The sequence below is a fragment of the Gadus macrocephalus genome, chromosome 20 (assembly GCF_031168955.1).
Source record: "Gadus macrocephalus chromosome 20, ASM3116895v1".
NCBI classification, from domain to species: Eukaryota; Metazoa; Chordata; class Actinopteri; order Gadiformes; family Gadidae; genus Gadus; species Gadus macrocephalus.
This window is the reverse complement of record NC_082401.1, coordinates 18,678,322-18,692,120: the sequence shown is the minus strand read 5'-3', so window position 1 is coordinate 18,692,120 and position 13,799 is coordinate 18,678,322. Positions and strand designations below refer to the sequence as shown.

General features: G+C 44.8%; 3 protein-coding genes across 4 annotated transcripts in view; 2 read left to right on the top strand and 1 right to left on the bottom strand.

Annotated features, from left to right (window-relative positions):
- Positions 1-3,105, bottom strand: part of LOC132448764 (nestin-like) — an 11,710-nt gene extending 8,605 nt beyond the window's left edge. The window contains exons 1-8 of the mRNA XM_060040283.1: positions 3,012-3,105; positions 2,607-2,732; positions 2,222-2,314; positions 2,053-2,115; positions 1,397-1,555; positions 1,109-1,258; positions 659-817; positions 266-421 (exon numbers count right to left, since the gene is read on the bottom strand). Of these exons, the coding sequence (XP_059896266.1) occupies positions 266-421; positions 659-817; positions 1,109-1,258; positions 1,397-1,555; positions 2,053-2,115; positions 2,222-2,314; positions 2,607-2,732; positions 3,012-3,042 (937 nt within the window). The 5' untranslated portion in view covers positions 3,043-3,105. The remainder of the gene's footprint in view (positions 1-265; positions 422-658; positions 818-1,108; positions 1,259-1,396; positions 1,556-2,052; positions 2,116-2,221; positions 2,315-2,606; positions 2,733-3,011) is intronic.
- Positions 3,106-3,828: 723 nt separating this feature from the next.
- otc (ornithine transcarbamylase) lies at positions 3,829-7,214 on the top strand. The gene is made up of 10 exons (XM_060040249.1): positions 3,829-4,027; positions 4,162-4,300; positions 4,415-4,496; positions 4,837-4,924; positions 5,445-5,598; positions 5,861-5,983; positions 6,310-6,363; positions 6,490-6,639; positions 6,751-6,888; positions 7,053-7,214. The coding sequence occupies exons 1-10, from the start codon at positions 3,936-3,938 to the stop codon at positions 7,110-7,112; spliced, it is 1,080 nt and encodes a 359-aa protein (XP_059896232.1). The 5' UTR covers positions 3,829-3,935; the 3' UTR covers positions 7,113-7,214.
- A 136-nt stretch (positions 7,215-7,350) lies between these two features.
- gpr161a (G protein-coupled receptor 161a) lies at positions 7,351-13,764 on the top strand. Of its 2 annotated transcripts, none has more exons than XM_060040248.1 (6): positions 7,351-8,004; positions 8,506-8,893; positions 10,132-10,868; positions 11,103-11,207; positions 11,523-11,648; positions 11,955-13,764. In XM_060040248.1, exons 2-6 carry the CDS (start codon positions 8,550-8,552, stop codon positions 12,230-12,232), a joined length of 1,590 nt encoding a protein of 529 aa, XP_059896231.1. In that variant the 5' UTR covers positions 7,351-8,004; positions 8,506-8,549; the 3' UTR covers positions 12,233-13,764. The 2 variants fall into 2 exon arrangements, with proteins under 2 accessions (XP_059896231.1, XP_059896230.1); XM_060040247.1 differs by having other exon boundaries at positions 11,952-13,764.
- Positions 13,765-13,799: the final 35 nt, after the last annotated feature.

Below are 13,799 nucleotides of genomic sequence, written 5' to 3'. Positions count from 1 at the left end.
TGCTTTGGTTCCGAAGCACGGGTATATTTGCCAAACAGGCAAAATAAAACGATTATTCAAAACCTATTCAAAAGATTTGCACGGAAAAGGAATAGGAATGTAATCTTACAGATGCGCTGAATGGAAGAGAATATTTTCACCGCATGAAGGTGCATCGTGCATCGTGCACAGTCGTTCCAAGATCCACGATACAGCAACCCTTCTTGTGTTATATTTATTTCTATGATATGAGGAGCGCACGTTGTGAGAGTAATGTATTGCTCACTGGTGATGAGAGCCGTGTGGGCCTGTCCACATGTGACCTGGCAGACGCCGCCGTGGTGGAAGAGCTGCAGCGCTTTGGGCAAATCCGCGGCAAACAGAAAGGTTCCCTGGCCGAGCTGGCCGTACTGACCTCGGCCAAACGTGTACACCTCCTCCTCTGGAAAACGCAGAGTAGAAGATAGAAAAGCAGAAGAGAAATGAGAAGCCGTTTGGATTATAAGCTAATAATAAGTATTGATTTGTTTAATTATAGGGAGGACATTAAAGATAATGAACTGCATTACGTTACTCTTACGTCAGTTCCTGTTATGTTATATTCTGGTGCTAAAACATATAGGAACCTTTTTTTCATTTTACAGTCTATTTGTGAAGCAGCAGTCGTCCTGTATCGTACCAGCAAGGACCACGGTGTGTTCTCCTCCGCAGGACACCTGAATGACCGGCTCTGGAATGGCCAGCACCCGCTGTGGCTCTCTGTGATTGGTCAGTTGCTCCGGGTAAAGACCCAGTCTTCCGTTGGCACTCTCACCGAATGTGTACAGATCTCCATTGGCTGAGGCAACAAACCGCACCACACGACAGATTATGCATTCATGTCATCCAGGAGGTTTGCTCCATATTTTTCTTCACTCAAATAAAAATGGAAAACTGGTGTTAGAAAATCCGGCTTGCATATGCACACGCTAATTTGTCAGTCAGTCGGTCATTCGGTCGGTCATTCGGTCTGTCTGTCTGTCTGTCCGTCCGTCCGTCCGTCCGTCCGTCCGTCCGTCCGTCCGTCCGTCTGTCTGTCTGTCCGTCTGTCTGTCTGTCTGTGCATGCGTGTGCACGTGTGTGTAAGTACCTGTGACTAAGGCAGAGTGGTGGCCACCACAGGACACCCATGTCGCCGGTGGCCCCACAGAGAGTTCACTGGGCTCCAGGGCGAAGCGCTCCCCCCCCAGACCGATTTGGCCCACCGAGTTGTCCCCCCACACAAACACCCTACCGTCCTCTGCCAGTGGTGACACGGAGCAGGGGACGAAAGGCCGGGGTAAGTAAGGCTACAGCCTCAGTGATGACACACGGTGATGCAAAGAGAAAGAAGTACAGCTGACCGGTGGGAGGAAACATTGTTCTCCCCTTCTCTTACCTGTCAAGGCGGCAGAGGTGTTACAGCCTGCAGAAAGCATCTTGATAGGTGCGTGGTCACAGAACGGCGGCATCAGCTGAAAGAGTGTGGTGTCGTCACGGTGACCCAGGCCCAGTTGGCCCTTCTGGTTGCGTCCTGTGACGTACACACTCCCACCCCCTGTGAACAGACCATAACCGTGTTATGACATACGCCCCCGTCCTCTAACCCAATACATGGAAACAACTTGTATGCTCCGAACAATAACGGTGTAATACAGGCCGACTAACAGTACCAGTTATATGGATGTTTTCCAGCTCAGTGGTTGCTGAAAATGATTTGAATGATGATGATTTGAGTACTCTTGTTTTTTTTGTATGCTTTTGTTGTGATTTAGAAGCACTTGATTGTTCTAAAATACTCATGCTGGTTTGATTCCTATATCTATTCTGCAATCAGTTTTGATGGTATGATGAATTTGAAATAAAAACTGGAGGTTCCCGAGTGATTTGGTTAACTGCCACAATTTCAGAGAAATCTGCATATCATTGAAATCACGCAACTTCTTTTCACCTATTCTCCACAACCAATCAAAAAATAGAAAACCACAGATAAATGTTGAGAGCCTTTCTGCACTATTAAAAAGAGTAGGAAATAATATTGTAACTTTCTCTCACAGGTACAGATGATGGTGTGATCCCTTCCACACGCTACAAGCTTCAACCTCTCTGACTTGGAAGCTAAAAATATACAAAAAGCATACAACATACACGATGTCAAGTACTCACATCAAACTGCTTTAAAATAAAACAATTGCTGATATATATGCTTTTAGTTTTTGCAGACCTTTAACAAAGGTAGGTGTGAAAGCAGCTCTCTGCTGTCCCAGTCCGAGTTGGCCCCAGTCATTACAACCCAACATTAACAGTCTTCCTTTATCTGTAAGGGATATGGGCAGACTTAAGAACAGTTGTATAACATTATTTATGATAGGATTTCACTTTATAACTCAAAACTTGATGATGCATTATTTAGTGGTGAGTTTCTTCATCCCCAATGCCAGAGGGGAAGATATCTTATCAAAAAGTGAGGTTTCATAAGATGATATATATTATTCAGGATTCAGTTATACAATATATTATAGCATGGGGAGGGAATCACCACAAATAGAAGACATTAGTATTAGATCCTACAGACAGGGAGGATATATTCTCCCTGTCATACAGCCTACCTGTGATGACAGCAGTGTGGTCTTCCCCACAAGCTATTTTCACAGCATGGTCGTTTTTCAGCCAGAATTTACTTTGAACATTATCAGCAAAATTGCTCTTTCCAAAAGTGAAGATGGCACCTTTTTCTGAGGAGAACGTTGGGTTAGATTTTAACACATGGGAAATTTTAAATCCGAGGCATGTTCGTCCTTACAAACGGAAAATAAATTGTTAAATGACCTAACGGGGAAATAAGCGTACAAATTGACTAAATCCTAACCCAACCTGTCAGATCTCTAGCCGTTTAAGTCGCAGCAGCAAGACAGAAATAGCAACAGCTTTAACACACCAAACCGTAGACTAGCCATCGATAGTATACGGATAGGCTGCTAAATGTATATGGTATCAGAGGACAATGCTCTCACCGGGAATGTCGATATCGGTCTCCCCTGTCATTTCCACTCTATAATCATATCCCAGTTCACCAATAACCCGCCACAAGGCCACCAGGTGAATGAATGAAACGTCAGAGGGGGCGGGCCAAAATAAAGTGGTCAAGCCCTACAGTGGTCAAGACAGCAGCCATTCAATAGTGGTTGCGGTAGTATTTCTCATATGCTATGCATACATTCGCCTATTAGACACGCTCTCTGTCGTCCCAACACACCATAATAAATACACTTGGAAGCAAGAGTTAGTCAATGTCGCCTAATTAAGAAATGCATGTCCACAAAACTTTTCTCTGTAAATGCTTTTTTATTCATTCGTGTCATAGAAATTATTTTAAATAAAACTACTGAACTTTTTCTTAGCATCACTAGTAAAATTGCAGTGGTAGTCGACAGTCCTAAAAGATCAAATTTCTGAGGAAAATCTGAGGATCTTTTGAGTTTCAGCGTGTGTATAAAACACGGATTAAACATGAAGCTCATTCCAATCTCTTAGCTTTCCTTATTTAAAATATGAAACCTTTTTCCACATTCTCTAGAAATATAAAATTCTCAAATGTATACATTATTTGCCAAACGGAAAATCGCTGGAGGAAATTGGAATACAGGAGATATTAAAAATAAGGCATTTATCTTGTGATTGTGGCTTCAGGGTACTGTTTGAACTGTGTTACATTACTCGTTTATTTCCAGATAGATTCATAGAATTCATCTTTAAGCTTAATTAAATATAGGTCGTGAAGTTTCCAAATAGAGCCTGTCAAAGAGACACGCCCTATGGGCGTGTTTACTTGACGCAGAGGCCACGCATGTTGAAGCATGCAGTGTGTTGTGCAGAAATCCAACACCCATTCTGAAAGACTTTGCTAACTTTGCTAGCAGCCTGCCATACACAACTCAATGAGTTTTAAAATGGCTAAAGTTTTAGTTATAAGCCCTTCCATTTGCAAAAGTTTGAAACATGTTCAAACAATCCACGCGAGGGGACTTAGGTAAGAGATAATACAGTGCTTTAAATAGCTAAGGCGAGCAGATAACTTTATCATTACGGTAATAATCAAGGAAAAGATAAGCAGTCAATAATATAACAGGGAATAACTTGCCTACTTTGTTTGTTTACTTCCAGTGTTGGCGCAGCGTGCTTGGGTTCAGTGAATCTAAAGGGGCGCAGTTTGCTCACACTGAAAGATTTTAATTCAGATGAAATCAAGAGACTTCTGTGGGTGTCGGGGGATTTGAAACACAGGATCAAAAAGGAAAACCAGGTAGCAAACAAAATAAGTTGTCTTCCTGAAATGTTCACTTCATATTAAATATGTTCATTCGTTTTTTTGTCGCATTTTTGGCAAATCATGGTGACTCCCATTTCTCTATTTTAGTACCTTCCTCTTCTAAAAGGGAAATCGATTGCCATGATATTTGAGAAGAGGAGCACCCGAACCAGAATGTCCACTGAAACAGGTGTCAGATCGGGGGCCTGGGTTTGCCATTCTTATTCCACGTAGTTTGGTCAAAATGTGGCCCTTCAAATGTGTGCTCTCCAGTATATCCGTCTGAAATCCCTCAGGCAACTGTGGCCCCCGTTCATACACAATAGAAGTGCTGAGGGGCAACTCTCTGTTGCACATTACAAAAACATCTCTTTATGTGCTAATCTTGTGAACACATACGCTGCACACATACATGCAACAATTAATAGGCCTGTATTGAATTGTTCTTGTTTGTTTGTTTATCAAGCAAATTAAAAAAACAGTTTTTTTTCTAACACTAAACCTGTTTGGTTGCATGGCATCCCTTATAGGTTTTGCTCTTCTGGGAGGTCACCCGTGTTTCCTCACCTCCCAAGACATCCATCTCGGTGTCAACGAGAGCTCTACAGATACCGCAAGGTATCTCTATACACGTTGCATCCATACGTCCAACTATCCATCGACATGGTTATATTTAGTCAACTGACTACTGACTTTTGTCCATGTTGTATGCTAGGGATTGAAGTGAAGCCATAAAGGTTAGAATTGTGTGGAGGTAAAAATGCTGTCTAAATGATTAAATTTGCACATAAGGAATCCAACATAATGGACAGATAAGACATAGACAAAAAGATGAGTGAACTTGAAATGTCCTAAAATTACCGAACCCCCTCCACAAAAACGTTACCTTAATCTTATCACCTTCCCGTTTCTTGGTTTTAAGTTCACAACGTGCGTCAAATGTACAAAGAATGTCACAATGTTTCGGGTCACAGTGGTGAGTTGACGTCAACTCCCCACTAACGTTTGCCATCGAGAATTTAAGCTTGTATTTCTTGTTTTAGTTTGGACAGATAATGGCCGTGTTTCCCAGTCTAATGAAAATCTTGCGCTTGATGGAGCTGGAAAAGTAACCAAGCTTTATGGCTTATCGTTGCAGGGTCCTCTCTGGGCTGTGTGACATCGTGCTGGCCAGAGTGTACAGCCACTCTACATTGGAAGAGCTGGAGAAAGAAGCCACCATACCCATCGTTAACGGCCTGTGTGATCTTTACCACCCGATCCAGATCCTGGCTGACTTTCTGACCTTGCAGGTGCCTTGCCAACTAAATAATTGACTAGCCTACATTTCATTTTAGCAAATATGTGTTTTTGGTTGTCATTCAGATTTATTTAGTCACTCAATTTGGTTTTATCCAAAGTGATTGTGAAATTACAGCTCATGGATGTATAATTACTGGGTTCCGTAAAAAAAACGTTGACATCCGGTGGGTACGCATACAGGGAATCGGGTAGCAGACGGGGGTAGCCACGCCGAGGTCGCTCCTATCCTGCCACTTACCAGTTTAATTACAGGAGCATTATGGGAAACTGGACGGTCTGACGGTGAGCTGGATCGGAGATGGAAACAACGTGCTCCACTCCTTCATGATGACCGCGGCCAAACTCGGCGTCCATCTTAGGATCGCCACCCCCAAGGTTCCTTCGCCTTTATGTGATTGTGGGAGTTTTTTTAAGTTTGTCTAATTCTTGTAACATATATGCCCTGATTATGATGGAGAAGAGTATGGTAGGTAATCTATTCGGATGTCATACATGTCGATCGAGTAAAGAATTGTTGTATAGCCCTTAATCACAGGCGCAGTCTCAAGTGCTTCACAGGCCATATGTTTATGGCAGCCCCCATGGGTAGTGATTAAGACTGCAATGGGTCATAATGGCCATAATGGACTGACAGGGGGCAATAATGGACAGACATGACTTGTGGTGGAAAAGTAAACCGTCATTCTGTATGTCACTCTCAGGGTTATGGGCCAGAAGCCAGCGTGGTTCAGGAGGCACAACGACTCTCCAAATTGGTATGGTAACAAACACAGAAACACGCACATTAATAGCCATTAGCTGCTGTTTGTCAAGTGTGTTGCAAAATATGGGATCAAGTTTGTAAAAATAATCGTGTAAAATACTGTCATATTTCCCCTCAGCACGGCACCCAGTTAGTTATGACCTCTGACCCGATGGAGGCAGCAAAAGGCAGCGATGTTCTGGTCACTGACACCTGGGTCAGCATGGGACAGGAAGAGGAGAAGAAGAAGAGGCTAAAAGACTTCCATGGCTACCAGATCACCAATAAGGTAACCACCTCAGTCCCGATAACACTAGGAAACGCCAAATAGAAAACCAACAGCCCCCACTTTGATTAGAGGTTTATAGCCGTCCTCTTGTTGTGGTTTGACCCACACCAGACAGGAAGTATGGCCAATCCAGACTGGACCTTCCTGCACTGTCTCCCTCGTAAACAAGAGGAGGTGGATGACGAGGTGTTCTACTCCCCCCGCTCCCTGGTCTTCCCTGAGGCCGAGAACAGGAAGTGGACCATCATGGTGAGTTTTACTGCAGATCAGGCTCATTAACCAGTTGGTTCCATTTTCAAACCTACATTTCGTAATGTCTGCCAAACTACGTTTTGATGTAATGCATTAACAACTATAATTATTCCCCAGTAAAATACCTTTTTTAACGACAACACTTTTTCTTCTTCTTCTAGGGTCTTATGGTCTCTCTGCTGGTTGACTACACCCCACAGACTAAAATGCCAAGGTTTTAGCCTCAACGTTACACTGTTAATGTTTACATTTTGAGGGAAGACTAGATGATTATTCTCACTGTTTTGCGTTATCAATTTATTAAAGTTAAGAATTTTTAAAGACTTTTTGTAAAGGTATTAAATTATTTTCATTTCCATTGAGATGGTTGGGATTTCTAATAATGTATCAATACATTAGCATCATGATGTTCCTATAAATACCACTATAATAAACTTTTCTTAGCCTAGTAACTTTTTAAGCTGCTCTTTGGTTTCTCAAGAGGTGCATCCGTGACATCTGGTGGATGGGTGAGGAATATAAACTAATGACGACCACATCCCTCCGCTGAGATTGGCGGATTGGGAGTGACGAGTATTTGCGGGAAGCTTTGGTCTACCTAGGTGGTCCAGAGAAACCAAATTTCATTCACCAAACACAATACGCCTCGGATAAGACGTCTATCTGTTAAAACAATAACTTCTGACACATTCAATGAAGCAGCATTCCACCCCACGGGCTGCGTTGAAGTTCATATCGGTAACTATTCCCAATATGAAGTACCAAAAGTACACTCACAAAAAGTAAACCGCAGTTAACCATACACCCATGAAATGCTACATTGCCTAACGTCCAGGTTTAAACCAAAACAAGGCGAATGACTACATGTCATCCCAGACCACCCACCACTCTTCAGGGGATCCGCTGGGTGAGGTGAAGAGTTGGGGGTGGGAGCGACGCCATTGCACCGCAGCTGGTTTTCTACTAAACTACGAGTCACTACGATGGCTTAGAGACCGTGCTCAAAGTCCAACCGCGACTCACATGGTTCTGCTGCCGAGGGAAACGAGTAGAATGGGAAACGTACATTTAAATGGACGAATACTGACCCGTACCGTTGTTTCCCCCGTACCGGTAAGTAAGGGCTCGAGATTTCTCTTTTAGGGACAATGGAGAAAGTTTTCTCCGCTAAGCTATGCTAACTTACTTTATGTTTGAGCCAGGTTGGGTGAGTGGGCTCCGGTGCGTGACAAAACGAGACGTCGCGGATACATAACGGGTGTTTATAACGGGGTTTTACAGACTGGATTGCCCGTGTGCAACGCTTCTTTATATTGCCTGGAGCGAATCTGATATTTTGCACATTTCACCAACACTCGGATGTCCCAAAAAGCCCTTTTATGATTTTAAATACTAATAGTGTAACGTGGTAGATTTGTGAGTAACAGGGGCAGTCGTTAAGCCACATATGAGTTTATTATATTCCCGTGACAATCAACGCATGCGTAGGTTGACATTATTTTGCATTGTAACAGCCTCAGTAGGTTTATAGCACCACTGTTTGGGATACCTTTTCACCGATAACCAACTGGCCTTTCATCACATACCCTTTCTCCCCCTGTTGACTCCTACCAGAGTACTACTATGCCTTCACATCTCCAGTGGCCCTGCCTCTCACCATGAATACCAGTCGGAACTGTACCGCACTGGGGAATAATGAGGGCCAGGCGGTGTTGGAGACGGTCAGCATTGTGACCATCACACTCCTGGCTTTCCTGGGAAACCTCCTGATTGTGGGGACCCTGTATCGCAGGCCATACCTGCTGACGCCCAGCAACAAGTTCGTATTCAGCCTGACGCTGTCCAACTTGCTGCTCTCCGTGTTGGTACTGCCTTTCGTGGCGGTGAGCTCCGCGAAGAGGGAATGGGTGTTCGGTGTGGTCTGGTGCAACTTCACCGCACTGCTCTACATGCTCATCAGCTCTGCCAGCATGCTCACGCTGGGGGCGATAGCTATCGACAGGTCAGTGCCCAGTTACAACAGTGCCAAAAACAAATGACTATTGGGGAAAGGCATGATGAAATGTCTTTTTTATGGACGTTCTTTTTACTTTTGCTCTTTAATGAACTCAATGTACAGCTTATGATGATGCCTTGTCTGAAACAATGAACCAGAATCTGGTTTGAACCCGAGGGTACAAAATAAGGCACAATTAAATGTTATACATTACAATACAAGTGGGTAACACCTTTTTCTTTTCTTTTTTTACCAATGTTGATAAGGGTAAGAAAATGCTGAAATAGCAAGGTATTAATAGAATAAATACCTTTTCAATGCAAAACGTAAATCAACCTAGTAATATATACAGTGCAGTGCACTGCTTTTAGTTAGGAATTCTGATGGGGGAGCCATGGGGATGAATGGTTGTTTTGATGAGATTTTGATGGACATAGTTTCTTACAAGCAACTAGAAATGTGTTTACAGTGAGAACATATTTCCTGTTAATACCTTTTAATAGTTTGAAACGTGTTGCTGATGGATTGTTTCTCACAAGGACTGGAGTTAATGAAACACAATGTGTTCTTACATTTAGTGAAATGTATTCAGGATTTTCGGAGCAGAAAAAAGGCAAAGAGGCTAATCCAGATTAACAAAGTGTTTAGGAGAAGACCGCGCCAACAGCTCACAACAAAAGGGCCATTATAAAGGCCTAGGTGTATAGGGTTAAAGTGGCCGTGCATGTTGTCCTGAATTACTGTTGAATGCTGCATTTGTTGGGGTTTAGTGGCCACCTTCCATGTGACGAGGGAGCGAGAAGAGAACGGCCCAACGTTGTTGTACCACTCCTGCCACATACTGCACTCACAATCAACACATTTTAGTTTCCACATCTTATTATTTAATTTAGTCTGCGTTTTTTTCTCTTGCTCTTACTGTTGTGTTCAATATGATAACATATTGAACTTGTACATGTGCCGCGTGCGATGTACCTATAATCAATATGGGTCCTTCACGTGGTGATCGTGTTGAAACATGGATAGTTTCAACACGTCAAAGAGTTGTGTGTACATTCATTGTTTCATGTGCGAGCTACAAATCACCTTAAACCATATGCTATGATTTAATTGGCCAATAAATAATTAGCCAATTGTAATAATACCACCGGAACAATACAACATCACACAAGTGCCCGTGAACACCACTACCCTGCTGTCTTATTTGACCCGAGTTGTAACGCAAACACGATGCTGGCCCTCAGGTACTACGCCGTCCTCTACCCCATGATCTACCCCATGAAGATCACGGGGAACCGGGCGGTGGTGGTGATCGTCTACGTGTGGCTGCACTCCCTCGTGGCCTGCCTCCCGCCGCTCTTCGGCTGGTCGTCCTTCGAGTTCGACTGCGCCAAGCGGACCTGCGTGGCGTCCTGGCACCGGGACCGCGGCTACACGGCCTTCTGGGTCACGTGGTGCAGCCTGCCCTCCTTCCTGGCCATGCTGGGCTGCTACGGCGTGATCTTCCGCGTGGCGCGCACCAAGGCCCGCAAGGTGCACTGCGGCACCGTGGTGGTGGCCGAGGACGAGTCGGGCGGCGGCGGCGGTGGCGGCAGCCAGAAGAGCGGCCGCAAGAACTCGAGCACGTCGACGGGCAGCAACGGCAGCCGCCGCAGCCTGGTGTACGCGGGCAGCCAGTGCAAGGCCCTGGTCACCATCCTGGTGGTGATCGGCACCTTCCTGGTGACCTGGGGCCCCTACGTGGTGGCGGTGTGCTGCGACGCCGTGTGGGGGCCGGAGGCGGCCTCCCAGACGGTGGGCACGCTGGTGGCCTGGCTGTCGTTCTGCAGCGCCGTGTGCCACCCGCTCATCTACGGCCTGTGGAACAAGACGGTGCGGAAGGAGCTGCTGGGCATGTGCTTCGGCGACCGCTACTACCGAGAGCCCTTCGCCACGCGCCAGCGGACCTCGCGCCTCTTCAGCATCTCCAACCGGATCACCGGTGAGGGGATCCCCGATGTCCACCTGTCTACCTGTATGGACGCATGCTAGGACTAGCAAGATGCCGCCGCCCTAGCTGGTCCTAAATTAAATGACCTTGGATATTACATTACCTTGGATGAAAGCAACGGCTAAACTACTTCATTATTAATACTTTCAGTTTGAAGGCACTTTATGATTTTTGTCGTCGCTCCGATGGAGCGCTGATGTGACGCGTGTTCTGTGTGTGCTCCAGACCTAGGGATGTCCCCCCACCTGACGGCCATGCTGGCTGGAGGACAGCTGCTGGCCCCTGGGAGCAGCACGGGAGACACCGGCTTCAGTTTCACTCAGGACTCTTGTAAGTGTCGCACGCAGGAAGGAGACGGACACTAGAAGAATGAAGGAAATGCATGAGTAAATTCCGCCCTGTGTTGGTTAATAATCATTATCGTAATTAATTTAGCTTAACATATGAAGACGACATCACTGGACGATATATTGTATTCCCACAGCAGTGATGGTCATCGTGTCCATGTTTTAAGCTTCATAGCTCATGTCTTGAAGTAGATAATTGAGGTCAAGTCAACACATAATTTGCTCTATTCACAATAGAGCAATAGTGTGGAATATGTTTTGTCATCTCGAGCAACCCGAGTCTTTTTCATTCCCTAAGGTACGGACGTGATGCTGCTTGATGACTTCTCCGCCGACGGCTCCTCCCATCCCCCCTCCCACGGCAACACGTCCGGGAAGAGGCGGAGCTCCGTTACCTTTGAGGACCAGGTGGAGCATTCCAAAGGTACCCGTCATTTCCCGGGAACAAAGGAGTGTCGATTACAGGGGGACGGACAAACTCCTGGACATGCATGCTCTGTCAACACCATACTGCTCACTAAGTGGCCTGAATCTGAAAGTTCAAACTTTAACCACAGGCAATCACAATCTATTCAGTTTTTCGAGCCTCATAAACAAAAATCAACATCAAATCTGAATTAACTGTAGCTTCTACACAGCCATAAGTCCATGCAATGCGAACAAATGTAGGTGATCTCGCACTGGAACGTCGCTATTCCAACCGTTTAACTTCCGTTTGTCTCCCAAGCAGAAAGCACCCTCCCCTCCACGCTCCAGGTGCACGCAGAGATCCACAAGTCCCTGGACAGCTTCGCCGCGGGCCTGGCCAAAGCCATCGAAAGCGACGCTAAGCTGGTCCTCTTTGGGGACGACTCCAGCCTCCTGGCGGGGATGTTCACCAGCCGGTCGGCCGCCGCCCGGCCGCGCTACCTGGACGGCCAGAGACTCAGGCTGGAGAGCATCGACGAGGGGATAGTCAAGGACGACCGAGACCACGAGCCAGGGGACGAGGACGAGGAACTCAAGTGATAAATGTGGCTTTTGTACATGGACCGCTGCCCCCGGGGCACCATAACCTCTTCGAGGTACACAGCGACGCGTGAGGGGCTTGAGGAAGGAAGGACGGACGGACGGACGGACATTAAGGGAAGATGGAGACATGGAGTGAGGGGGGGTTACTGTAGCCTCCGCTGCTGATTACATTTTTGTAAGAGAACAAACATTGACGATAGTGACGGGGCGAACATGAAGTAGGGATAAAACATATTCCTACAAAAATAATTGTTGACTGAACCACTTCCGCAACACTTTAATCATGAACAAGACATGTTTCGTGCCTGGCCACTAGGAAACACAAATATATATAATTTTTTGTAAAACAAATGACTGAAACCAGAGTAGTGTTTGTATTGTCAACCTCTTAAGACAATATTTTTCAGAGGAGTTCTCCCAATGCGGTGAAACAATTTTCTGCTTGGGAGTTTATTATGTAGTCGTCCATACTTGAAATTGTTTTTAGGAAAAGCAGGACATTATTCATTCCACTATGTTGGACCAAGTGTACACATCAAGTGCCTTGCTAGTTATCGTAAAAATATAGGAATTATTCTACTGCTGTGACACACGCTTCAGAATTGTAGCTTTTGTTTACTCCAATGATTTATTTATCAATGTTTTGTATTTTTTTTTTTTTCATTATTTGCATGGCTGAGTGCCTCATGTAATACAGACTAACAGAATCTGTTAGTCAGTGTTTGTTTTTAGGTCCAAGGTACTTGTGGTGTCTAGATAGTTCCCAGATAGTTCCCCTTATTGTGTTTTGTACCTCATTTTCTACTGGTGCTCCCTTGCATTCTCCCGTGATCGTGTGCCAGGAATGACGGCGTACACCAGAGTTGCACTTCAATTTCCAGTGTGTACTGGACTTAAATCCATCCTGGCCATAGGTCAATGTTAGTCTGTGGTCCTGACTGGAGAACTTGATGTTTAAGTGCTGTTGAAGTCAATGACAAGGGTTGTTGCAAGTGGGTTTACGCACAAACCTGTTTAAAAAAATATATATAAAGGTTGTATGTTCTTACAGCAGTACAAAAACATTAAACCAAGACCAATATATCTAGTAGTCCAAAAAAGTATCTTGTAGTTAATTTCAAGTAAACACAATATGTACTTCCTGAATTGAAGGATACTCCTGTTTGTACACAGACAGCGATTATAACCCATAGGCTGTTTAGGAAGTTATATCGTCTTCATTTGCACGTCATTAGAGTGAAGTAGGGGGTAACCAGACGTTAAGACTGAAGTGAATGCCACAATACGAACCCTGTGTATGACTCTCTGAGGCTGTTACAGTGCGAGCCACTGTGCTGCCAGAGACCCCAGTAAGTTACTGTAGTCAACATGATTTACTTAAGACTGAAACCTCTTTAATAAAATAATGAATATCATATGGTCAGTTTCAATGTCTGAATAATAATATGGTACTACTTTTGTAGGAAGAACCAATGCACTACAAAAGTGTACTTTTCATGTCCACTAATAAAAATATTCATGCTTTTTAATAGTGATACTGTTTTTTTTGACGAAGTATACTGAA